Source organism: Delphinapterus leucas, chromosome 11, assembly GCF_059928025.1.
Source record: "Delphinapterus leucas isolate spDelLeu-1000000601 "Yukka" chromosome 11, BTC_Dleu_Yukka2, whole genome shotgun sequence".
NCBI classification, from domain to species: Eukaryota; Metazoa; Chordata; class Mammalia; order Artiodactyla; family Monodontidae; genus Delphinapterus; species Delphinapterus leucas.
This window is the reverse complement of record NC_143139.1, coordinates 57,375,627-57,402,195: the sequence shown is the minus strand read 5'-3', so window position 1 is coordinate 57,402,195 and position 26,569 is coordinate 57,375,627. Positions and strand designations below refer to the sequence as shown.

The 26,569-nt window shown below is 41.2% G+C and overlaps 1 protein-coding gene across 1 annotated transcript in view; it reads right to left on the bottom strand.

Moving 5' to 3' along the window:
* TPH2 (tryptophan hydroxylase 2) overlaps positions 1-22,898 on the bottom strand; it is a 101,297-nt gene extending 78,399 nt beyond the window's left edge. The window contains exons 1-5 of the mRNA XM_089921046.1: positions 22,271-22,898; positions 19,786-19,938; positions 17,047-17,230; positions 16,836-16,936; positions 12,000-12,067 (exon numbers count right to left, since the gene is read on the bottom strand). Coding sequence (XP_089777172.1) covers positions 12,000-12,067; positions 16,836-16,936; positions 17,047-17,230; positions 19,786-19,938; positions 22,271-22,375 — 611 coding nt within the window. The 5' untranslated portion in view covers positions 22,376-22,898. The remainder of the gene's footprint in view (positions 1-11,999; positions 12,068-16,835; positions 16,937-17,046; positions 17,231-19,785; positions 19,939-22,270) is intronic.
* Between the last annotated feature and the right edge of the window lie 3,671 nt (positions 22,899-26,569).

Below are 26,569 nucleotides of genomic sequence, written 5' to 3'. Positions count from 1 at the left end.
TCTCTTTTCTAATTTTCTCACTCAGGTTTTCTAGGTATTGTCACCCATCACACTTATAGCCAAAATTTTCACCTGGAAAGAAAGCGGTCTATGCAAACCCAAAGGGACATAAATAAACACAGAGATGTTTCCTTGGCTAGATATCTTAATGAATGAACTCTCAAAGCCACAGGCACGATGATTAAATGCTATTTTTCAAAAAGGAAACTCACAAACCAGATCTTGAGTTATACCAAGATTTGAAACCATTCAAGTCATCTGACATTAAGTGGCTTGATAAGGGGTTCATTTGATGAGGAGATTGGGCAGACTGGGACAGCTAAATTACACCAGAAAGAAAACGTAAAGGCACAAACTCATTTTCAGCAAGTCCCCTAGGCTAGTCAGGTAAAGAGCATTTATGATCACATATTTTATTTGCTTTTGCAAATGAGTTTTGCACACCTGAATTTTCGTAAATGAGTCTACGGGCCCTAAGGAACTTTCAGATGGTAGCAAACAGAAACGTTAGTTTGTTTTGTTCACATTGTTAATATTGGTGCTGCCTTTACAAGAGACATAATGAAAATAAACTACCGCACCTAGGGAGCCTCAGGGAGAGGGAAGATTTAACTCCTGGAAATTATTTGTTTTTATTTGTCCTGTGCACCCCAGGATAGGGCTTCTCACCATCTTCTCACCTTGCAGAAAGCCCTTGTCACATTCTAGAGGAGTGATTTTCTTCTGCCAAAACTACCATGAAATTAAATATGAACAGCAGCAACAGTGGGTCTAACATTCACCAACACGTGCATGCTCAACATATACAAGGGGAACTCGGGGAACGCCATCCAGAAAAGAACTACAAGTTAAGAGCAGCCAACAAGCTCAGGCCACTAGGATGAAGAGACACAGGCTAGGGTCTCCAAGAACTCCAAGTTCAATCCCATGTATCTTGCATCTTGATCAACAGGGACCAAATGTTGCTGACCACTGGGCCCTGACCTCCCTCTTTCGGTAGCAGATGAGGGAATGCAGTTTTCCTACAGTTCACAGGCCTAATAATAGCATCCATTCATCCATCCATCTAACTGTAGCAATAACAATAATATAATAGCACATGACATGGATTTTGTCATATAATGCTCACCTTATACAGCAATTAAATGACTGTTTATGGTTGAGACTAAGGCTTATAGACATAGTCATCTATCCAAGATGAAACAGCTAGTAAGTGGCATAGCAGGTACTTGGATTCAGGAAGCCTAGCTCTAGAGACCCCACTCTAAACCAACACACCTCAGAGCAAGGTCTTGAGTACCTAGCATTGAGTTTGGCCTCTGTTTCCTCATTTGAAACTGAGGGAAGTAAGACAACCACACAACACAGAGTATCAGATGAGATATCATCAGCCAAGTGCCAGGGCCAATGCCTAGTACCTAACAGGTACTCCATATAGTTGGTTCACTTCCTCCAGGTGTATAGAAACGAAAAAAAAAAAAATGTCATCACTTCCCTGCAGGGTCGGGAATAGGTCTGGAGATAAAAAACCACATTCTTCCGTATAAATCCATTCACCTCTGAGACATTACTTGTGAAAGTAATTTTAATCCTTCATGTTTGTGGAAATCATTTCAAAGTAAAAATACTCATACCTCATTCTCCGTGAAAGACATTAGAATTTGGTGCAACTTCTGTCCTTGTCAGTAAGCCGTATTGTGTTAATGTTTTCCACAGCTGTGGGAGCCGTGCTATAATCAGACAACATCCTACTGAGGCATTGACGCACATCTAAAAAACCCACCAAGCCCCCAAAATGGAACGGAGAAACCTTTTCCAAATCAATTTTCCCTTTTGTCTTTCTTTGCGACTCTCAGGCTCCCTTCCTTTTCAGCCATTGAGTTAAACTCCAGGTAGAGAGAAACATTTGGCATGAAAATGATTCTCCCATAAAGCCTGACGTCTTTTAAATACTTACAAGCACTGTGCATTTCAAATATGCAGAGAATTCTATACAGAGAATAACTTTCTAGAAACCCATGTCATTTAATTCTGTTGCTCTTGTTTTCAACTTGTGTATAATACCACTTATGTCAAATGGAAGTAGCTATGCAGATTTTCTTTTAAGAAAACCAAAAGAAAAAAGTGTTGCCTCTTGGGCAGAAAAAATATTTAGATTCTGCAAGAGAGGGACTCCTGAAATCCCTCATGTGACCTTCCTCAGAAACTATTCAAGTCATCTGGGAAATGACCCTAGCACAACGAATATTTGGGTTTGTTCTGCTTTGCAATTTATTGCTCCATTTCAAAGAAATTAAAGCATCAACAATTGGTGCTTATGCAGGACTCACAAAGTACCTCAACAGCCTCATACATCTCAGCTTTGTTCAAAAGCTGGGAAAGCAAATCAATGGAGGATAATGGAACGGGATAAAATTAGCTCAGTCGGGGAGAAAACACATTTGCCTTCTCGGGTGCCTCTTCTCAAACGGGCAGAGAAGAGAAAAAATTAAAACTTGGTCCCCCATCACGATAAAGCCTACAATTCATCAAGGTGACCATCTGCCAATGAAACTGATAAGGAAAATGTTATTAAGGATAAAACTTGCAACCCCCGTTAAGTTCTTTTCCCACTAAGGAAGCATAACTTTTCCCTTTCATTCTTCCTCTACCTTCTATTTATGTTTCCAATTAAGATTTGTCTGTCTAAAAATCGGTAATGTGGCACTCACGAGCCCTGTTAGTAATGTATTCCTCTAAGCTACGTTCTAAAACCAAGCAGGATCCATAAACCATGCCTCTTCTTGTATGAAATGAGAAATGCTACGGTCAACTGAAATTTCTGGAAAGGTGGAGAGGTGGAGAGGTGGAGCCACCCCAGTTATTTTTCTGCAATTTGCAATAATTGCAAATGCCTCCTAGGAAAAACTCAGCATCAGTAATCCTCCAGCTCACACGTAAACTAAATCATCACAGCTACCTATGAGCAGGGAAACCCCAGTATGCACAGCATTGGGCATCCAGAGGTAAGAGGAGGGGCAGCAAACAGCTCTACCCCGTATCTGTCTGGAGCCTTTGCCTCTATCATCCATTTCCTTCCTTTTCTGTACAAACCTATGGCTGACTCCTGCTGAGCCACCTAGTGAAGGGAAAACTGAGGAGACCTCCTGATGTTGGCTTGGAAGCCCAATATGTTTATTCCAAGGCAAATCCATTCCACAATTATGTATCTATTCAACATCTTAGAATGCACCGCATATTACTGAATCTTAGCCCCAGAAGGTTTCACTTGACAACACGTGGTATTTGGGGCTGTGGGTGGGAGGAAAGAAGGTGGTAAGAAAATGCCCCTCTCTGCTTTGATGCGGAGAGGAGGTTAGAATCATCACTATTCCATGTTGAATGAGAGAATTTTCTCTCTCTCTCCCCGATGGGGCTGAGTAGAAAATTCACAAGCTCGCCCAAATTGAATGAGCCTGCTGGGCTGGGTGATTGCACTTTTCAAATATGCTAGTCCCCATTTGGGGCTATTTTGTTTTAGAGCCTCTGTTTAGCTGTGTACTTACACTCCAAGCAAATGAATCACAAAGGGTGCAATTTTGTAAATCAAAAAATCAAGAAATAAATAGGCTAGCAACTAGAAAAAGCCAGAGAGGGACAAATCCCTGGCAATTGTTTTTCAAGCCTCAGCCCAGCTGTGTTTATTTCCAGCCGATATATATCCCACGAGGGTCAGGCTTCGGTTGGGAGGAGATGAGCACAGGGCCTGAGAGAGCAGAACAAAGTCACTGTGCAGGGCGAGGACGTGGCTCTAACACACCAGGGCCAGGCAGATGTCCTGGGCGCCTGTACTGGGCGCCTCGGAGAGACAGCGCAGCCTTGAAGTCAGACAGTCTCCATAGAGTCTGAAGTGTATTAAGTACACACAAGAAATGTGCATTTCAAATATGCTGAATTCTGTAAAGAGAAGAATGACTTTTTAAAATGCCAAGTCCCTTCGTTCTGTCACTGTTACAGTCAACCTGTGTATGATGCCACCTATGTCAAAGGGAAGTGCTATGGCCACTTCCAGACCAAAAAGGAGAAGAAGGAAAGAAAAGATGTGCCTTCTTGAGCAAAGAAAGACATTTAGATTCTATAAGAGAGGTACCCGTGAAAGTGATCTTATTCAGAAACTATTCTGGTCACTGGGAAATAAAACTAGAACTACAAAATATTTACTTTCATTCTACTCTTCAATTTACTCCTCAATTTCAGAGAAATTAAAGCATCAACAACTGGTGTTTATGCAGGTGACACAATCTGCTGTGTCACCTTTAGTAAGTTTCTTAATGTCTCTGAACCTCAGTTTCCTTATCTTCAAAATGAGAGCAGTAATGGCACCTATCTCAAAGGCTTATTGTGAGGCTAATGAGAGACCATAAGCAACGTGTTAAACACAATGTCCAGCACGCGGCAGGAATTTAACAAAAGGAAGCTAAAACTGCCTGAGCCTGACGGCTGAGAAGTCCAGCTTTGGTGAACATTTCTACCACCATCAGCCATTCAGAAATGAGTCCAACACAGCCCAGCCACCATCTGCTCCCTTTAACCTTAGCTGAGACTCACTGGCCTGCGAAGGCATTCGAGAGAGTCAATTTTTCAGACTGAAGAAGCAAGCTGTGTGCATGAGTTACCTGAAACTGTAGTGTACACACACACACACACACACACACACACACACACACCACATATTTTTTTAAAAGCTCCGTTAACCCAGTCCATCATGGAGCCTGAAATTCCCTAACTCGTTCACTCCTTAAGGTATTTTGTTCATTTTAGGTGAGCTTAACAGACGATTACATGGAATCGAGGAACCATCAGCTACTTAACACTTGATAATAATAATCATATCTATCACAGGTTCAACACCAGTTTGTACCAATCAGCCCTGTAATCATTGATAATCCTCCCAACCATACAGGGTAGATATTGTGCCTATTTTAAGATGAGGGCACTGAGACCCAGAGACTAGGTCAGTGCTCACAGCCACAGAGCTTGTAAGTGATGGAGCAGGAATTCAAACCCAGTTCTGTTTAGCTCCAAAGCCTATACATTCTGCCACATGTTCCGCTACACCATGCTACCTCTGCTTTCATGAGAATTAGTTCTGCAGAAAATGCATTAGTACCCACTGTGGTAGAGCAGTTAGGGAGGGTCTTAAAGAAATAAAATTAAACACAATTTAAATGTATTTGGTAGCCATCCTCCAAGACAGTCCCCAATGAACCCTACCTCCTGGTATCAATGTCTGTGCGTAGTCCCCTCCCGCAGTGTATCAGAGTTGGGCTATGAAACCAACAGAGTATATCAGGAGTGATGGTAAGTCACTTCTGAGGCTAGGTTATAAAAAGCATGGTAGATTCTGCCCTGTTCTCTTTTGGACCACTTGATTTGGAGGAAGCCAGCTGCCATATCTTAAGGACACTCAGGCAAGAAACTGTGACCTCCTGCCAACAACCATGTGAATAACCATACTGGAAGCAGATCTTCCAGCCCCCGTCCAGCCTTCAGATGACTGCTTCCCTGGTCAACACTTTGACTCCAGCCTCATGAGAAACCCTGATGCAGAACCACCCAGCCAAGCTGCTCTTTAATTCCTGACCCTCAGAAACTTTGTGAGATAATAACTTTGTTGTTTTAAGCCGCCCAATTTGGGGGTCATTTGTTACACAGCAATGAATGATACAGTACAAAAATCAGACGGAAGTCAGGGCTTAAAGAAAGCCTTGGCCAAGGGGAGTGAAGAAGGGTATTCACCAAAGGGTAATAAAAAGATCTGGTGCATGAGGATAGACAAAAAGGAGAGATGGAGGGGCTTCCCTGGTGGCGCAGTGGTTAAGAGTCTGCCTGCCGATGCAGGGGACACGGGTTCATGTCCCGGTCCGGGAAGATCCCACATGCCGCGGAGCCGCTAGGCCCGTGAGCCATGGCCGCTGAGCCTGCGCATCCGGAGCCTGTGCTCCGCAACGGGAGAAGCCACAACAGTGAGAGGCCCGTGTACCACAAAAAAAAAAAAAAAAAAAGGAGAGATGGTTTGAAGTGAGAAAAATATTGTAACAGTAGTAGCAAATACTTATACAGCAGTTCCTGAGCAGTGTTCAAAGTGCTGTTGATATATTAGTTCATTTAATCCTTACAACAATCCTACAGAGCAGTGGTAGAGTTATCCCCACTTTACAGATAAGGAAACTGAGGCACAGAAGACAAATAATTTGCAGGCATCATTCAGCTGGTAAGTGGTGAAGGTGGAATTCACCCCAGGCAGTCCAGCTCCAATTTCTGCACTCTTAACCACTCCACACACTGTCTCTCAGATCAAAAGAGAAACTGGAGAAAGCAACAAAAGCCCTCCAAGTGGATCAGGGGTCTGAGTAAACCCCAAGCTTTTGGTCTAGATTCCTTCATTATTGTTTTGATAAAGGTAATAATAAAGTACACCATAGAGCAATGTTCCATTGATTTCATTTTACCCTTAAAACACTCCCAGGAGAGAGGCAGAAGAGATACTATTATCTCCATTTTACACAGGAGATACTATTGTCTCTATTTTACTGAGGCTGAGTGATGTTAAGGAATCACTTGGATCCCTCAATCTGAAATCAAATGAGTTTTCTTGGCAAATTAGGGAATTTTTCAACTTTTTTTTTCAACTTTTCAGCAAATTTTCAACTTTTCAGCAAATTCTTATATGTTGGAACTCCCTTGTTTACCTTACTCATTGATATTTGCATTTTCAACTTTTCAGCAAATTCTGATATGTTGGAACTCCCTTGTTTACCTTACTCATTGATATTTGCATTTACCTGTTTACATTTCAGATTCCATGGACTAACAAAATAATAAATCAAAGAGGAAGCAACCCCATGAAAAGAACATGAGATTCATATACCACCTCAATTTCAACCAGAAGAAAACACATTCATAACAAAACACAATCACAGTAGTATTCAATTTAAGCAAACAAGAGTGGCAAAATTAAAGTCAGAGCTCGGGGCCTCTTTCCAAGACAGTAAGATGGATTGAAATAACTACGGCTACCCCTACCAAAGATATAATTAAATTAAATATGCATGCCCATTGTTGAGGAATAATCATTACAGTAGCTCCCAAAGAAAAAGGTGTTTATATCTAGTCAGTTGAAAAAATATATATTACTGAGTTTTCTTCCCCAACAATACAGCAATGGTGAAACCTACAGAAACGTAGCAAAGCTAATACCAGGCTTAAAATATGAAGGGGCCAATGGCAGAGAACTGGAGGGTTTCAGACAAACCTAACAGCTACACTATCACAGTCATAATTTTCTCTTCCCCCTCATGCCATCTGTCCCCCTCCCCCAAGCACTTCCATTTCATCTGAAGTGCACATCTATAGGCCCTTCACACTGTCTAATCACGGGGGGCTTCTTTTTCTGTTTATACTAGGATTTCTTTTATTTGGGTGGAGGAGGACGGGGTGTGATCTGCCCGTTGTCTCACCAATTATTTTAGAAACAGTGCCCTCCCCATCCACAGCCTTCCTTCTCAGGTCTGCTATGGAGAATGATATTTGCATTAATGAATGTTTCCTCTGCTGTTACTGGTCAGGCAGTTAGGCCTTCCAGACCCTCGTGGCCCCGCAGCTCAGGTCTGTCTGCGGGCCTCTGGGTAATCAATCCTGTTTCTTGGCAACGCTGTCAATCAGAAACTCCCCTGAGTGGCACCTGTCAACAGTTCCCAGCAGGCTGAACATCCCCACTCCCTCTCCCCTTTAGGTTTCATGGTAACACAGACTTTGAGCCTGCTGTTGTCCCATCATGGAGTGGAATTTGTTTTCATTTTTCTCTGCTTGTGTTGATTCTTTCCCCCTGCTTTATCCTCTCCAGACTATCATAGAAAATACAGTATTCAACACGAATTCTCCAGAGGGCTTCTTGGCCGTGGTTTCAATATACATTATTCTGTATTTCTCTTCTTTTCCTTCTCTTGATCTTTTGACACCTCAGACTCCATCCTGCCAATTGCTACAACACCACCACCAAATACACCACCATATATTGGACTTCTTCTCAGTGCCCATAAGCCTGAACGAATTACCAACAGGGAATTGAGTTATTCTCCCCATGTCCAAACAGTCCCTAATTTTAGTATTACCAAACTATATTTGCAGAGACGGCACATGCTGGATTTTTCAGGACCACCCCAATTTCAGATAATCTTCTCTTCAAGCCAGTGTGGTTCCAAGCTTTGGTTTGGAAAATCAGATCGCAGCATGCTGCCAGAAGCCACACAAATGAGCTTATTTTAAGTAATTATTGTATTGACGTCTTTTTCCTTTGCTCACTCGGAAAGCCATCAGCACTAGAAAAATACGTGTTGCAATTAGAAATTGCATCTTTATTTTCTGTTAAACCAAAAGGAAACCTTCCTTACTGCATGGCACACTGGAGACTATGGCTCAGACCCACTTGGGATTTGTGAGCACCTGTGCCCCACCCCACCAGCACTATTGCATGAACTTGCACGCGCATGTGCGCGCACATGCACACACACACACACACACACACACACACACACAATGGCTAGCCCTTATCCATTCTCAAGGTCATACTCAGAGAAGCCACAGCAATGATGGCATGAGGGGCATTAAGGAACGATCCTTTTCTCTCTACTTTCCTCAAGTCTTAGGTTTGTGTTTTCCAGGATTAACCACTCCTGGCAGGCACTTTCCTCACACTGTCCACATACAAGAAACACCTAAGGCAACGGGCGATCTGTTCTCAGTATCTTGGCAGCTTCCCGCACACACAAATGGGAATACGATCGCTTTCTATGAAATCTCTCCATAAAGAGCGAGGTTGGTCAGCACGAAAAGTATCAGTATATGAGCAGCCTTTAAATGAGAAACTGGAGGAGTTTCCTTTCAAGGATTACTTCTACGGACGTTTGAGCTATAGTATTTGCTAAGGTGGAGCATAAACAATGGCGTTAACATAGCTAAAGAATAAACCAGATCAACAGGAAACTGAAGACAGCCTGAGGAAAGGGAGAGGGAGGATGTAATAGCAGTAACAGGCACTTATGATCACAAATCATATGCCATCTCCGTGCCCAACACAGTATATGCATTCTCTTTCGTGATCCTGACATACGTCCCAGATGGAGGACCTGAGAGGCAGAGTGAGGCTGCTTACCCAGCTAGGAAGTAGTGGAGCTACAGCTTGAACCCCACATTGCCTGACTCCAAAACCCTAGGTTTTAATCACTTTGTTACTCTACGTAGCCAGCATTGTCCAGGGGAGAGGGTTAATGTCCCTGGATTCCAAACTCCCTTAGCTAAACACCCTTTGCTTTGACTCTGTATCCACCGAATAGTGTAATTTGGCCTCTCTGGGGTCATGACAGGGGGAGTTTTGTGCATGCTGTGAGAGTGGTTTCTCCCTGTGTAATGACGAATTGGTGGTGCCCTGCCTACCTCAGCCTCCTGAACTAAGAGTCAGGCACCTCCAAACCGGGACCAGATCCTGGAATGCTCTACCTGCATGCAGCCCTCCTTTGTATAAAACCTCCACCACGTCCAACCTCCAGTTCTTACTTGTCTTCCATAGACACCACACCTCAATTTCACGCTTTAGCTAAGGGAAAATGGCAAATGCAAACTCTTGTTAACACTCTGAGGGCCTCACCCTCCATTGTTTTAACTATATGCTCTTTTCCTCTCCTCTCCACATAAGTATGTTTTCTTTAAAACCGTAAGACCCCCCCATTATCAATGTTCCTTGAAACTGGTTGACTCACATACCAGTTTTATTAGTGCCACCACATTATCAGCTTGTCCTTGTCCAGTTTCTTGGCTCTAGTAAGAAGAAATAACTAATATTTGAGGTAGTCCCTTGGTCACCATGCTAACAAAATCTTTTATGTACATACATACATATTTTGTTCTTATATATATAATACATTACATACAGCATCTATGTACAAAATACATTTTTATCTATCTGTTTTATCTAAAGAGAAAGTCTCTGCCAAGAACTGAGCTTTTACCAAGTCCTAGGCAGGTCATGCCCCAAAGGCCTGTCCTGCCTACACTCATCTATGCAGATATGACCTGATTCCACAGGGAGGATCTGTGATCCAAGGGGTACTAGTATTAAAGCTCCATTCATCAGGGCCTGATGTGAAAAAGTGAATGTGGCCAATCAGAGTCCTCTCTTGGCATTTGCCTGGGAAACACTGGGAGATGGATCTAGTGAGTGATGGTGCTGAGGGTAAAAAGGGGGCATGAGGTTGGGCTCGGGCCAGGACAAGCCATGAGCATGCTGATGTTGTGAGGGGGCAGAAAGTCACAGTTGTCTAAAGAGGGTCGAGAGCCTGCTTGGAACAGAGGAGATGGAGATGGGGCTGGAGTAGACAAACGTGGAAAAGCGTCTCCCAAAGAATCTTGGTTTTCATGCTAATAAGCATGGTGGAGAAAGAATGAAGGATGTCTGGGAGAAGGAAGAGAAGAGCAACAAAGCATCAAAGGAGGTTAGAAATGAGCAAATGACTGTCAATCAAAGGTGTGGTTGGGAATCCTCTCACTTTGCTTTAAGCACCTATATGTCAGATTCCTTTAAAAAAAAAAAAAAAAGCAAACACTGGTACCCGCTGTAACACATGTAATGTCCTAAATTCTCACCAAAGACAAACTTGCCCTACAGGACAGTCAAGATTCTCACTAGTCTCAACTAGAATAAGAAAGACACTTCCCTACCAGGTATGGATTTACGTTTTGTTCTGATCAGAAGATTCATGTAGGTGATCACATACCAAAGGAAAGACAGTGACTGTGCTACAATGGTCTGTAAGCTTTATTAGTGTGAGCAGAATAAACAGAGGCCTAACATCCATTCCAGCTTTCTAGGTGTGGCCTGCGGTCACGACCACTGCATTGTTGCCGGTCACAAACCTCCTGTCACTGCCACTTAGCACCACGCACTATGCACAGTCCTCAGCCCAGTCCTGAGGCTCTCCAGTTCCATCCCAACACTGATCCCAGACTGGATATGAAACTCTTCCATAAACCCTCCAGTTTATAGGAAGCTTCCCTTTTCCTGTAAAGCAAAGACATTTCTATTATGGCTGCTTACATGAGTCTTTTCACCATTCTTGCTGAATCCTCTACTTTCACTGGGGAAGCTGGACATGGAAGGGCGTTACTGAAAAGTCAAGTCAAAAGTAAAATTAGGGGGCTTCCCTGGTGGCACAGTGGTTGAGAGTCCGCCTGCCGATGCAGGGGACACGGGTTCGTGCCCCGGTCTGGGAAGATCCCACGTGCCGCGGAGCAGCCGGGCCCGTGAGCCATGGCCGCTGAGCCTGCGCATCCGGAGCCTGTGCTCCGCAACGGGAGAGGCCACAACAGTGAGAGGCCCGCGTACCGCCAAAAAAAAAAAAGAAAGTAAAAAAAAAAAACAAGTAAAATTAGGGCTTCCCTGGTGGCGCAGTGGTTGGGAGTCCGCCTACCCGTGCGGGGGGCGCGGGTTCTTACCCCGGTCCGGGAAGATCCCACATGCCGCGTAGATGCTGGGCCCGTGAGCCATGGCCACTGAGCCTGCGCGTCGGGAGCCTGTGCTCCGCGGCGGGAGGGGCCGCGACGGTGGGAGGCCCACGTACCGCAAAAAAAAAAAAAAAAAAAAAAAAAGTAAAATGAAAACACGTTTTCCAGGCCCTGAAGAGTGTACAAAGATGGCTCCTTGCCTTAGCTGAACTATGAGTACAATGGTGAAAACGTAGCACTTGGTATGTGGCCCACAGCTCTCATTATTTTACAATTATATCCCGGATGTCAAATGTCCGTGTTGGCATTTAAAGCCTACAGAGCTGGTGAGTGTTTAAAATGGTTCATGTCTACTTTCTGCAAAAGTTAAAGTGAAGAGAAGACAGGTCTGTTTAACACAGCATGTGTTTTTCCTAACTCACCAGCAACAAGTCACAGGAAAGAGTTACACAGGTACTTACTATTTATAACCCATGGCTACATCCACAAAATACTTCCTTCTCTGTCGATAGACATTGTCTTTAAATCCCTTAAACAGAAAAGAGATTAAGTTATTTAACAGACTGCCAAAAAAATTTGCTGCAGAAGACCTAAAAAAAAATCACTGTGATGTTTATTGAGTGTCCAAATGTAAATTTTTTTCCTTGGATAACCACCTTGATGACACAGGCAGAAGCGAATTGTACTTACAGTAAAACCTCATTAAATTGGGGCTGTCTTAATTTGGGATGTGTGGGAATTCAGACTAAAGTTAACCTTTCCATGAAGTAGGCAGAACGGCTTAGTTAAGCAAACTGATATTGTGACAAATATCCTTTGGTTTTCAAGTATCATTTACATGTAATTGATCTTAATTACAAATTAATCTTATCTGTTCATTAAAATAGGTCCTTTTAACATGGATTTTTCACTAAGAACCTAAATTTAATTGCTTTGTGTAAATTACCAATAAGTGCACATGTATTAAAATTCTATCATTCAGAATAATCATCAACACCCCAAATTAGGATGAATAAAGAGGTTTTGCTGTATGTTATGAGTACAGCCACACAATGCAAAATCGATTACAAGGGATCCACACAAGACAGCAGGCTAGCTCCATTCCCCTGAGTTCCTATAGCTCTGACTAGTCTTCAGCCAAGTTCAAGATTTTACCCATCATCATGCACTTGGGAAATTAAACATCCTGTCTGCCATTCTCCCATCAAGTGGAATCCTTCTAAGAGGACTTCCTGGTTTACTCAAGCATCTCCTCTTGTCAACAGACTTTCCATTTTCTTTTCCTTCAGGTAGTTTCAGACAATCAGTTCTTTGCAGGGTTGTTTGTTCAGACAGCTGGAAGCCCAGCAGGAGCTGTTTCAATTTAACTTCTTACCTGCTCAACCCTGAAAACCCAAAGGGAAACCAGGACATGCTGACCAGTCTGAGAAGGGAGGCCAGGCAAGGAGACAGGCTGCAGGGGTCGTGGGCTCTGGAAGGAGAACTGGGACAAGCCCACAAAGGCCTGGACTACCTCTGCTCACCCAGTGTCCACTCAGACACTTATGCAAGGGGGCTGCTCAAGAGGAACCTCAACGCAGAGAAACTCGTTCTGTTCTCTCTTCCAGCTGAAGGAGAACTGGCCTTGAGGTCAGAAATCTTCACAGGACCGTATGCTGAACAGAAACAAAGAACGTCCATTGCCAACAGCCTTTCTCTCAGGAAAGACAAAAGGTCACTAACAGAGGGAGAGAGCGAGTGCCCTGAGGTCACCCAAAGGCCCTGCAGAAGTGAAGTACCCCCGCCCTTAAAGCTAGAACTTTCTTTCTTCTGCTACAAATTGGGAGTTTTTAAACAGGAGTTCATAGGCAGGCTTGCGGAGCCTTCAAATGTGTATATGCAAAATTCGTGACCATAGTTACAAAATGTGTGACCACCTTTACAAATGGGTATGTGAGCTAAGAAAAGGTCTTATGCCATAGAGGGTAGACATGGTCGCTAGAAAGTATGAATTTCAACACTCACTAGTCACACCAAGCAACCTGGTGGTGGTAAACAAGAATTCCAAGCACCTTGATTACTCAAAAAGAAAACAGCCCGTGACAAAAGGAAAAGAGTTATGTGAAAAGCTCAGCATCTGTTCCCTGGTTCCTGCCAAACCGGACACCATGGTAACAGCACCGTAATCTGCTGGGCTTCCCAGAGAATCTCGAGTATCTCTCCTTGGCAAACACCTGCACCCTTTCCAGGCATGAAAGAGAGTGATTTACTCATCACGCCTCATCAGCCTAGTGTGGCGGTGATTACACAAGTGTTATGGGTGAACCAGAGCTTCCAGCATTGAACTGTGGACTGGCAAAACAAGGCAGGGATGCTAGCTACACTAGCGATTACAGAGACACAGCATTCCTTGGCCAGCCATTCTAAATTGATGCCAGTGATAAGGTTACCAGATAAAAATAGAGAACACCCATGCAATATTTGGGGCATACTTATACAAAAAAAAATTTGTTGTTTATGTGAAATGCAAATTTAACTAGGCATCGTATATTTTTATTTGCTAAATCTGGCAACACTAGCACCCAGAGAGTATCTGCTGCACACCACCCTTCCTCTCTCAATTTAAATCAAGAGGAACTTGATTTAAATCAAGACCCAGCTGGCACCCAAAAGTGCTCAGCTGAATGTACGTTGGCTATCCCAAAAAGTCAACCTGGGGGAATACTGGAATCATTTGCGGAGCTTTAAATAACACTCCAAACCTGGACACATTCCCAGAGGTTCTGATTTAAGCACTCTGAGGTGAGACCCTGGCATAGGAAATTTTTTAGTTCTCCAGAGATTATTTGAATGGAAAGCTAGGGCCGAAAATCACTGAGTTAGGACATTAGTTCTCAAACTTTAGAGTTCATCAGAATCTCCGGCAAATCTGTTTAAATGCAGATTCCAGGGTCCGTCCCTGGAAGTTCTCATTCAGTAGGCTTCAGATGAGCCTCAACATATTGCATTTTTAATAAGCACCTTATGCAGGGACGTTGAATCACACTTTGAAAGACCCTCTCAGTGTAGATCCTTGCTACTCAAAGTGTGGTCCGCAGATCTCCACTGTAAGCCTCAACTGGGAGCTCACTAGAAATGCAGAATCTCAGGTGCACCCATCTGCATTTTGCAAAGATCCTCCGCGTGATCTGTTTGTCCATTAAAGTTTAAGATGGATGGACCTACATATTTAACCCTTTCTAGGGAGCCTCAGCAGCCTGACACATTCCAAGCCCCTTCTGAGCCATCTCAGCACAAGAGTGCCATCCTAATGTAATAATCCCTGCCTTAGGACTGGAATTATTCCCAAGCACAAAAATTCCTTAGAAACTTTTTTCTATCTTCATCAAATAATAACTTATAAAAAACCACCAACTTACCAATATCAAATTGTGCATAATGAATATTTGGTGTGCTTATAAAAGAAATATATACGGTAAAAAAAAATGATGAGTGAGGTAGGAGATTGCTAAGTACTTGCAATTATTTCAAATGGCTGCATAGAAAATAAGAGAAGGTATCATAAGGTGGGTGTAATTAGGAGTAATGGAACAAAATTAAGCCCAGGAAAATTTATGCTGGGTATTAGAATAAATTTTTTCACAGCAAGGTCAGTGGTTCCTGTGGTTGTTCTGACCCCCTTCTCCAGGCTGAGTAATTTCCAAACTAGACTAAGGGGAGCATTTGGAAATAAGAGGTTAGCAAAAAATCCTTTACTGTCCAGGCATTGATCAGGATGATTTAATACAGCATTTCCTTTCCTGGAATTAAGCATTCACTCTTGCCAAAATGCTTTCCAGTTGTTTTATTAACTAGGCTTTTCAAACACCCCCTTTGAGCTCAATAAGCATTTTATTTCCACTTTTTACATAAAGAATTTGAGTTGCAGAAGTAAAGGAACTTGCCCAAGGTCATCCTGCAAATTAACAGCTGGTGTCTGGGCAGTCCTGTTACTGCTAAGCTCTTAAATCAGGCTTCTGTGCTAATTCTGACTCCTCTGAGGTGGAGAAGGGGAAGAGAAACAAATGGACGATTATTAAAAACACTTCTGAGTATTTTTCTAAAGTTCAGGAGCTTACATGTGAACTGCTGGGAATTATGCTGGCAATATAACACACTGTGTCTTTGAGCGAATTCAGCTTTTTGAAAATCATGAAATTGAATTAGGTTTTTCTGACCATTTGTTTGAATGGTATGCTATGAATTGGTTTGAATGTGTATTTTTGCCAAAAGACTGGTTCGACTGAGAAATTCCCTCTTGCTGAAGTTGTCAGTTTCCTTTAAAGCAATGGTTCTCAAACTGAAGTGTGGGCTTGTTCAAACCAGCTCCCAGGTGATACTGATGTGGTTGGTCCCAGGACCACACTTAGAGAACCACTGCCTACAGTCTCACTATCAGATTTCCAGATATCTTCCATTTAAATAAAATGAATATCTGAAAACCATTACCCTCAGACCACAAAGTCTCCTATAAGCATGACCAATCTGCTTGGGTTTCACCCTTTAATATGCTCATTTTTAGAGAAGGGGCACCGGGGGAAAAAGTTGCTTGTAACAAATGAGTATATTGATTGCTTCTCCCAGACTATTAACTGTACTTCATTCCAACCATAAAGAGGCTCCAGGCCTCTTGTATTAAATAAAAACTGATGTAAAGGGGGAGAGAGGGAATAATGGGAAATGCTTACTACATATCATATTTCTTTAAAGGTGGTCATTTTTATTGGAGTAGAGGAGAGATGGCGATAAATAGATTCAGGGTAGATGGGGAAAGAGAGGCATCTTCCATTATGGTCTTATTCTATCACCCTCTGCCTTTCCACTGAGACTGAAGTCCACCACATTACTCTACCCTTACTACCTCCAATCAAGGAAAATAGCAAGGAGAATTTTACTCTCTCACTGAGCCCCTTAATGCCTACAGTCCTTCCCAGTTTCCCAACGAGGTGGTCAATTTCAGTTCATTGTTTTTCCAAGGGTCACCATCTTCAAGTATATTTCAGGCTAATTCTACAGAAATATTCTCCAAGGTTTATACCCTCCTCCTCTCTCCAACCCTTTTAAAAATAAACGCTAGGTGGAAATGCCATCCTTCTAACCTGCTTCCAGCCAACGCCTATGTACAGAGAAACTATCATTTTAAAGTCTACTCTCAGTTATGGGGAATAAATAATAAATTGCTCTATAATACAGCATTACAGCACAGAAGATGGCACACTGCCTGGCAGACGGGCAGAGCTGGAAGAGCACATGTGGAATGGATTTTACTGCACACTTACTGGGTGATCGGCATCCAGCTCAGAACCATACATGAGAACTCTGTGAGAACATTTGTCTAACTCAGAGATCTTCCGGGGAAACCAGGGCACATCCTCTAGCTCTGCTGGAAACACAGTGCAGGTTCAAAATATTAGCTCACAGATTGTATTTTCCCCTTTGCAACATTTGTCAGATTTGCAAAATCACCCGACAAGCAAAAACTGGCCTTGCCTTCTTCCTCTGTCCAAATGTTCTCTGGCGGATTCAGCGTCACAATCGTGGTTTGAAATTTCAGTGACTGAATGAGCTCATTGAATTCCGTTTTGCCACACTCACAGTCCACAAAGATTTCAACTTCCGAACTTCTTCGCCGGGATTTCCTGGACTCAATATGAACCATGTTGACATGTTTTTCCTGTGGAAATATAAGCAACATCTCTTAATCACCTTCAGGGCACAATAAAACGGATGCCATGGGCTGCTCTTGTCCAACTCGTAAGCAAAAAGGTACCAAGTGCCCACAAAAGAGGAAAAGACAACCTTCTCACCATTTGCTTGACTGAAACATGGAAATGTTTTCCAACCATTGTCTCTATTAATAAGAATACTAACTGTGTGTAGGATTTCCTGTCTCATTTTTAACAAGGGGAGGACATTAAGATATATAAAGGGCCCTATAAAATGTGTGATAATTATGAACCTTATCATTTCCCAGATCAATCCACATCCCACTGGTGGTATGCATGATTGTTTGGGAGGAAATTAGTTTATTGTCATATAATCCCCAGATTTATTTATTTATTTTTATATATTTTCCAAAAAAACCTAAAACTCAAACTGCTGATTTTCTGGTAGTATAACATCTCTTTTTGAAATAAAGCTTAAAATCTTGGAAAAAATAATTAATAGTATGAATAGCAGGCAAATGAGGCAGAAACTGGGAAGGTGATATGAAAATGACTGAAGTTTGGGAACCACTGGCCAAGGCGTGGCCCCATTGTAGGGGAACAAAAAAAAAGGAAGCAAGAAAAGTGGCTAAGAAAGGATCTCTGCAGGCAAAAAAAAGAAGAAGAATCCTTAATGGAACCACTTAGTAACTGGTCTCTTTCAGCAACCTCCAGGCTAGCTTCATCCAAGGATATGTTGCTGCAACTATCATGATGGATTTCATGGGTAAAAGCTCTTACAATAAGGTGTTCCTAGAAGGGCAGCAATTTAATACTTAAACCTCAGGTTTAAATTTTCCCAGTGATATAGTCTTCCTTTGTCCTGAGTTAACTGAAGACTAAGTTCTCCTCTCCACCCTAACCCACCCCCAAATAAGCAGATCCCTCCCCATCACTCCATGATAACACTCTGATTATCAGCACAATTCCACATACAATCCTGGATGACCTCAGAATTTTCAGCACAGCAGCAGATAGGTAGTTTCCGGTACCAGACTAAGATAAAATCTGATGGCATCCTTCTCTGTATAAAGAAACTAGTCTTTTGACCAGGACACTAAATGCTCTATTTCTGTTTTTAATAACTTTTGCAATAATGCCATATTTTCTAAATCGGCAGATAATAAAGGTAAGACTAACATTAGGTTCAAAGTTCAAGAGTCTTCTCACACACTGTGTCACTTTGGGCTCTTAATGTCCTTTGGTTGAAGCAAAGTGGATATTTTTAGACAAGGAAACTGAGGTCCAGATGGGTTAAGTGATGTAACTAAGACCCCATGACTAGCTGATGGCCGAGTGAAAACTCATGGCTGCTCACTCCTTCTCCAGGGATTTTTTCCACTGCACCCAGCTGTCTAATTGAATTGCCCTGCCTTTGGGAACTGTATGGAGACAATGCTGGATGATATAATTATGCGTAAAATATTTCCCCAGATTTCCATTACCACTCTTTATGGTGCCTGATCCTTTCTTCAAGGTCAAAAGAGAACAAGGAAATATTTGCAAAAACAGGCTGCTAATTCCCCCTCTATGGTCATCAGAGAGGCATCACAATAATGCCTCATATCTGTACACTTTACAAAGCACTTCCACTCATATTATTTCATCACAACAACCCTGTTAGGTGGGAATTATTACTGCTATTTTACAAATGAAGCAGTTGAACCTAGGAAGCAGCTATGATTAGCCAAGCCAGGAGAACACAGGTCTGAATCCTCTGACTGCAGTTCCAACCCTCTTTCCACTGCACCAGCAGCCCAAGGCACCATGCAGAGCTAGGCTCCCTATCCTACAGCTCTAATCACAGCCCGTGCCCCCAAACAAAATGCACTGGCAAAGGAGGTGCTTGCTGAAGGGTAGGGGAGCCATCAGGTGTGCCCTGGCAAAAAGGCAACAGTTTTCCTGGCCTTTTATAACCTCCCCCTCAACGGGGCTCTTTCTTGAGGTTACAAACCACCCACCTGGGCTTAGGAAAAGGCTACTACATTTCTACAAGATAAAAAGAGAGCTAGCCCTAGCTCATATATAAGGAGAATGACTCATCTTTACAAAAGACACATTAAGTTCTTGAAACAATGGGGCTTCGGGGAATATCGAGTACCTATACTAATATATCTCATTTTATGCAATAAATGTGCTCTAGGACATGTGCACGATTCAAATATGAACAAATCAAATCAGGCTGCAGGCTCTTGATGTTTAAAGATACCCTCTTTGACCGCTTTTGTGTTTGCATTTCCAGGTGTGAGGCTCACACTTTTTAATTACCAACTTCCTCACCTGGCAACAGTGTGCAGAATTACTAATAGGCTGACGATGAATTAATAAAACACGGTTTCCACGAATCTGCTTATTTCTTTGTTTGACAGACCAACTTGTCTTGTAAAGCCTCATGAAGCTTGGTTTCTTTGAAATTTGCAACACATTACCCAGAAATGGTTCAGTAATATTTCATAGCAGATGACAAGTTTGTAACCCGGCACACAGACGGCTTTAAAGTTAGATAATGATATTTTACATTCACCTGAAAGAGTTTCAGTGCTTTGACCAATCCACCAACTTCATTTTTCAAGGAGAATACAACGGCCATCTTGCTGCTCTCGGTAGCAGTGTCACTTTTGCTGCTTCCCTTGTTGCCTTTTTTATCATCATTTTTGCCAGCGTTAGTTTTATTTAGCTTCAAGAACGTAGAAACACACACACACAAATATTAGTTAGGATTCCAGAGTTCTCTACAACTAGATTCTTCTTCAGACATTCCATTTATACACTGGAAGCCCCAGCAATCACACAAGCTCGAGGAGAAGTTGCCAAGTCACTCATAACTTTCGTACAAGTCTAATTTACTCAGGGACACTATTTTCCAATGCTCAAAGATATCACCAGTGGTTGAAATTAAAGGGGAATCATACTTGCTTCACTTTAATAGCAACAAAAATCTGATCATCATAAAGTATAAAGTATCATGTATGAATAATTCCTGTCTTTCTTTCTAGGTTTATTTTACAGGATGAAATTTGATCTGTTAGCCTAGCTGAATCATATAGAAGCATATTAATTACTAAACGTAACAAAATTAAGACTAAACATATAATTTTTGTTTCGATTAAATCTTAAAAACAAAATATTCGTTTTGTTCTGAAATATGTCAGGACAGGCACTAAAATTGATCACCTTACATTCTGTAATTAGATCCACACTGTCAATGTGAATCTGTCTGCAGAAGTTCGCCACAGAGTGTATTCAATTGAGGCCATCTGTGTCAGCAGATGATACCTGAAAAGTGGCTATTAAAATTCAGCCACAAGAAAAAAGTAAAGAAAAGAAAGAACTAGCTCATCATCAGGAGCCAAGAGTAGAATCTGAGAAACTGGAAAAGATTACCACTTTATTGGCCAGTCAAATACTATAATACATGACTAAGTAATGACTCTTAGTCTATTAGCTAAAGACAAAAATGGCAGATTCCAGAAACTCAGATAGCATTGCCAGAAATACACAATTAAAAAGCTGGAAACTTTTACTTAACAGACAAATCAAATTAGAGTGTACTTTTTCGTGTTCTTTATATGCAAATGAAGAACTGGGCAAACAGAACTTTCTCCCTGGCAGAGAGTAATAGAATGCAGTCATTCCAATCTATTACTTCCTCATGAAACTGAAAAATGTACATTTGATATGGAACCCAGTGAATAGTGCTTTGCTATTTTCTTCCTCTGATTTCTCTACTGGCTTTATTTTCACACAGTCTCTACTGCCTCACTCACTAGGTTTATATGTCATAGAAATAAATATTTTATAATTTATGACTTGAGGGAGAGAAGAAGTTTATATAGGCATTGGCATTTGACAGTCTGTTTAGTCATTAAAAGCTCAAATGTTGTAGTACTCTGAACATCTGCCACAGATCTTATATATTTAAGTAGCATTTTTTATATGAAAGTATTACTATACATTAACCATAACTCTGAGTTTTCCTTGTTTTCCTTCTAGCAGTTCATTGTGGCTTCAGAATTCCTCATTGTAATATTGCATTCAAATATACATGTTATTTAAATGTTAGAAAACCTATGTACGTTTTTAGACTCATTTTTGCAAATTGATTTAAACAGTTCTCCAAAACTTGCCCTGATTACTTTTCAACATTTTTAGGAGTGATAATATACCAGTACAATACAACCCTCTGGCACATATTCGGAGCTACAATACTAAAACAGATTTTTCTATGATACAGACTAAATTTCAATTGGTTGATAAACTCTGGTAGACAGTAATGAAATATCATTTAATATTTTTAATAACTAGAAATCTGAATACATTTTTCTTTCACTATCTTTTTCATTAAATCCTATGACTATTACCCCATATCAGGATCTAAAATCCTGCAAAATATTATTTTTATTCTGTTATTATTTAAACACAGAAACTGCCTTAAACATTGAAATAAGTGGTGTATTGCTTTCATTACTCCATCGGTTAAACTGAAAAATAATGGAGTAATAAGGAACACAGGAAAACTTTTGAGAGGAATCTGATCTTTCTCTTATTCCAACAACCAGCACCTACAGACAAAAACAGAAAATATTACTTTGTGTTTAAAGACCAGGTTTTGTAGATGGAAGGGGGTACAGAAGACACAATAATCTTGCAGGAACCACAGAAATCTATTTAATTTCTTCTCCCTGTTCCAACTCATAATAAATGGCCTTTCAAAATTCTGCACACTTTTTTTTGGTTTTGATATAAGACATTGGTTTATACAACCTCTCATTCATAACGTTCGGGAACTTCTTTACTTTCAACTTATAAACTTTGAGGAAAGGAAGTTTAGCACGTAGCGATCAGGACACCCACTTTACTTTATGGAGAGAGAAGGAAGAGTGGAGGCAGGTTAGACAGATGATAGAGGAAAGAATTGAGGTGTTTACAGCAGGTGTCCAAATGGCAAGGATAACTATCGCTACCCTAGAAAACACTCCTCTAGAGAGTGCCAGCTACCCAGTACTCACTGTTAAGCTGCCAAGCAGTTGATGCTCTTCGGGCACTGCTGAATCCAGAGAAAGCCCTCTCCTTGCCCAGTATTTACTAGAAAACATCATCATTGCCGGCTGCATGGATTCCGATGTAATTTTCTCTCTCTGCAGCAGGGGGGGACTAGAGAGGCAGTAGCAGCGCTGGTGGAGATTGAGAGAAGAGGCGTGCGAGCAGTGGACCTCTCAGAGCGCTGCCCAGAACCCTGGTGCTGAAGAAAAAGCAATGTGAATCTTCCCCTCCCCAGGCTCCTTTATATGAGTGACTGGGGACTGATGGAAGGCTGATTAGAAAGAAACTCATTTCTGGCTGCCGATGGCCACAGTCAGATTACAGACCTGAAGCCTGGGGTTATCTGTGTTTGTGGTGCTATTTGTTTCATAGGTCGAGTAGCAGTTTGGGCATGGGTGGTGGAGAACAATATCTAACGGTGTTATTTGTAAAAGAAAACATCTATCCCCTGACATTAGCTCTCATCTCTCAAATCTGCTACTGGCAAGTTAACCTCAGCCTTTAGGTAACTATGAATTCAAAGTTTTCCAAGGAAAATAATTCAAGAAAGATCAGCAAATGCAGAATCCCTAAGCCATTGTACTTTATGTTAATAAGCTTTTTCTGATCTGATGTGTTATGACTGTGTGTGTGCACTTGTGTGTGTGATGGCATTCATAAAATACACTGCTTTCCAATCACGTGATGCCACTATGCAATGATGTTCAGGCAACTGTATTGTAAAGGAAATGTGAGGCTGTGATTTAGCCACATATAGATATAGTTGAGACACTAACCCTAGAATCTTCCTAAGTGGGAAGGAAAAGGAAATGAAATGCCCATATAGTCATTCCTTTGATGACTTGAAACTAGAACAAGTCCAACAATTTGAAATGCACATATCAGCTGATGTACTTACTATTCAAACTTTAGTAAGCCATAAAATAACCATGGAAAATATTACCAGCCTCCTGAAGGATGGAAGACTCTTGACCAAATGGACTTGTTTGACTGTAAAACTAAACAAAACCTAGGACTGGCACTACTTGTCTACATAGAAAACAGGATGAAATTTTTTCAAAACAGGAATGGCTGAGCAAAAATTAACTGGATTTTAATTGTTTCCGGAGTCTGGAGGGGACATAATTATTACTTGATCTAATTTTTGAAATATTAAGTATTTGGCTTGAATTTCCTCTAAAAATCAGCTCTGATAACCTAATAGGAAAGTGAAGTTTAAATACTTTGGTTGGGACTTCCCTGGTGGTCCAGTGGTAAAGAATCCACCTTACAATGAAGGGGATGCGGGTGCCACAACTACTGAGCCCACGTGCTCTGGAACCCGCATACCACAACTAGAGAAGAGGCACGCCACAACTAGAGAGAAGCCCGCACACCACAACAAAGAGCTCATGCCGCAACGAAACATCCCACACGCCTCAATGAAGATCCCGCGTGCCGCAACTAAGAAAACCCGATGCAGCCAAAAATAAATAAAATAAATAAATAAACATTAAATAAATACACTGATTGAAGTAATAATAATAATAGTTAATATTACTGAGTGCTTAATATTTGCCAATTCCTATTCTAAACACTTTTTTAGATAAAAATGTGATTCATCATCACAACCACACTTACAATGCAGTAACTACTGTTTCCATTTTATATAAGGAGAAACTGGGGCACAAAGAATTTAGGTAACTTGCCAAAGGTTTACACAATTAAAAAGTGGCTGAGGCAGGATTTAAGTTCAGGCAGTCTGGCTCCAAAATCCACGCTCTCAACTATTACATTACACAGCCCCTTGAGTATTCCAAACAAGGTAACTCAAGAAAGTAGGTAACTTTCAAGAAAGTAGGTAACAAGGTCCCTCAAGGTAGGCTCAAGAAACCATACATGGATTACTTCAGCTAGAACAGGATTTGGGAAGCTGTGTAATTTTGGGAAGCTGTAAAGATTTGCTAAGCACTCACTCTGTTAGCCACTGAAACTGAGTCCTGGGGATGCAAAGATAAATTAGATACAGTACCTACCCTCAAGCAATCACAGACTAGCTGAAAGAAATATACGTCAAATAAATAAGTGAAATAAAATACATTGAATTCTCTGCAGAAGACATTAGAAGCACAGAGGACAGACTGCTCAATGTTATTGATATTTCTAATAAGATGAGTTTCCAGAAAGTGATATTTGTTATGTTCTGGCTTTTAAAAGGAAAAATTTTATAAATAAATTTCATAATTTATCCAAAAAAAGAAATAATATTCAGTGAGTCACCATCTACTTGTTGATTTTTATTTTGACATTCCTTTTTCTAGTCATAACTGCCACCACTCTAGTTGAAGCCTTTATCAATTTTCTTCCCTCTAACAGACTGTCCTGCCTAGACTACATCTTACTAAGGCATCATTTTCATTAGGCTATAGTCCCAATACAAAAATAATAAATGCTTCCTTTGTAGATATAAATTTTTTATCCTGGCATTCGAATTTCCAAATAATCAGTCCTTCAATCTGTCTTTCAAGTTTAATATTTGTCTTCCAAAAACTTATCTTCCCTTGGTGTTCCTTCTTCTACCTCTCTGACAATTTTTTTTTTATTTTCTTTTTTTGTGTTTGTTTTTTCTTTTTCTTTTTAATTGCTTCTTAAATTTGGTGTTCCCCAGGGTTTTATTCTTGACTCTCTTCTCAAACAATATATTGTGAGTGAAGCTATATCACATAGATTCAGTTATTTGACAATACCTGAATCTCTATAACCAGCTTAGGTCTCATCAAGTTTTAAACCCATATACTCAAATGCTTATTGGACAGCTTCACTTGGCCATTCACATGCAATATGTATAAGATCTAACTTCGAAGAGTTTTTTTTTCTTAAATTGCTATTATTTATGTGTGGTCTGGTTCAATGAATGACACAATAATTTAACCAGTCCCCCAAGTCAGAAACTTGGGAGTTATTCTGGCACCTTTTTATCTGCTCCCACATCCAAGTAGACATGTTGTCCTATGGATTTTACACCTTAACGTCTCTTTTTCTTCTCACTGCATGCTTAACGCTATTGCCTTAATCCAGGTCATAATCTCCTGGCTATATTTCAACTCCTAAGTGGTTTAGGCCTTCAGTCTTAAAGTCCTCCTCTGAGCTGCTACTCTTCTAAAATACCAGTATGGTTATGCTATTGCTTTGCACAAAGCCCTTCCCATTGATCTCTTTCCCCTACAGGATAAGGTGATAAAGTGAAAAGCCCACTGAATGCCATTCAAGGTTTATCAGGATTTGGATCCCACTTTCCTCTTCAGTCTATCTTTCACTGGCACCCTTGCCCCAAAGCCACACTCCATCATTGTTGAGCAACAACAGTTCTCTATATATTTTCTTATATTAATTCTCTCTACCTGGAATCACCTCCTTACTATCTCCCATTCCATTCAACAAATACAAACTTATTTTTAAATATTCAGCTCAGGCAACACCTCCTAGAAGCCTCTTTCAACGCCCCTAAGGTATTGGGTTGGCCGAAAGTTTCATTCGGTTTTTTTCTATACGATGGCTGTAGTAGCACTTAGGTGTCTTTAACTTCATTCAAAACAATTTTGTTAGATTGTATGTGACAGCTGTCATATCAGCATGTATTTTAAAAAAGACATCAAAATTGGTGAATTTTTGTGTAGCCATTTTAATATTAAAGATGGAAGAAGAAAAGCAACATATTCGGCATATTATGTTTTATTATTTCAAGAAAGGTAAAAACACAACCAAAATGCAAAAAAAGATTTGTGCAGTGTATGGAGAAGGTGCTGTGACTTGACTGAATGCGTCAAAAGTGCTTTGCAAAGTTTTGTGCTGGAGATTTCTCACTGGACGATGCTCCACGGTCAGGTAGACCAGCTGAAGTTGATAGTGATCAAATTGACACATTAACTGAGAACAATCAACATTATACCACGCAGGAGATAGCCTGCAAAATATCCAAATCAAGCATTGAAAATCATTTGCACCAGCTTGGGTATTTTAATCGCTTTGATGTTTGAGTTCCACATAAGTTAAGCAAAAAAAAAACCCTCCTTGACCATATTTCCGCATGTGATTCTCTACTTAAATGTAATGAGGGCTTCCCTGGTGGCGCAGCTGTTAAGAATCAACCTGCCAATGCAGGGGACACGGGTTCAAGCGCTGGTCCGGGAAGAGCCCACAGGCCGCGGAGCAACTAAGCCCGTGCACCACAGCTACTGAGCTTGCGCTCTAGAGCCCGCGAGCCACAACTACTGAGCCTGCGTCCC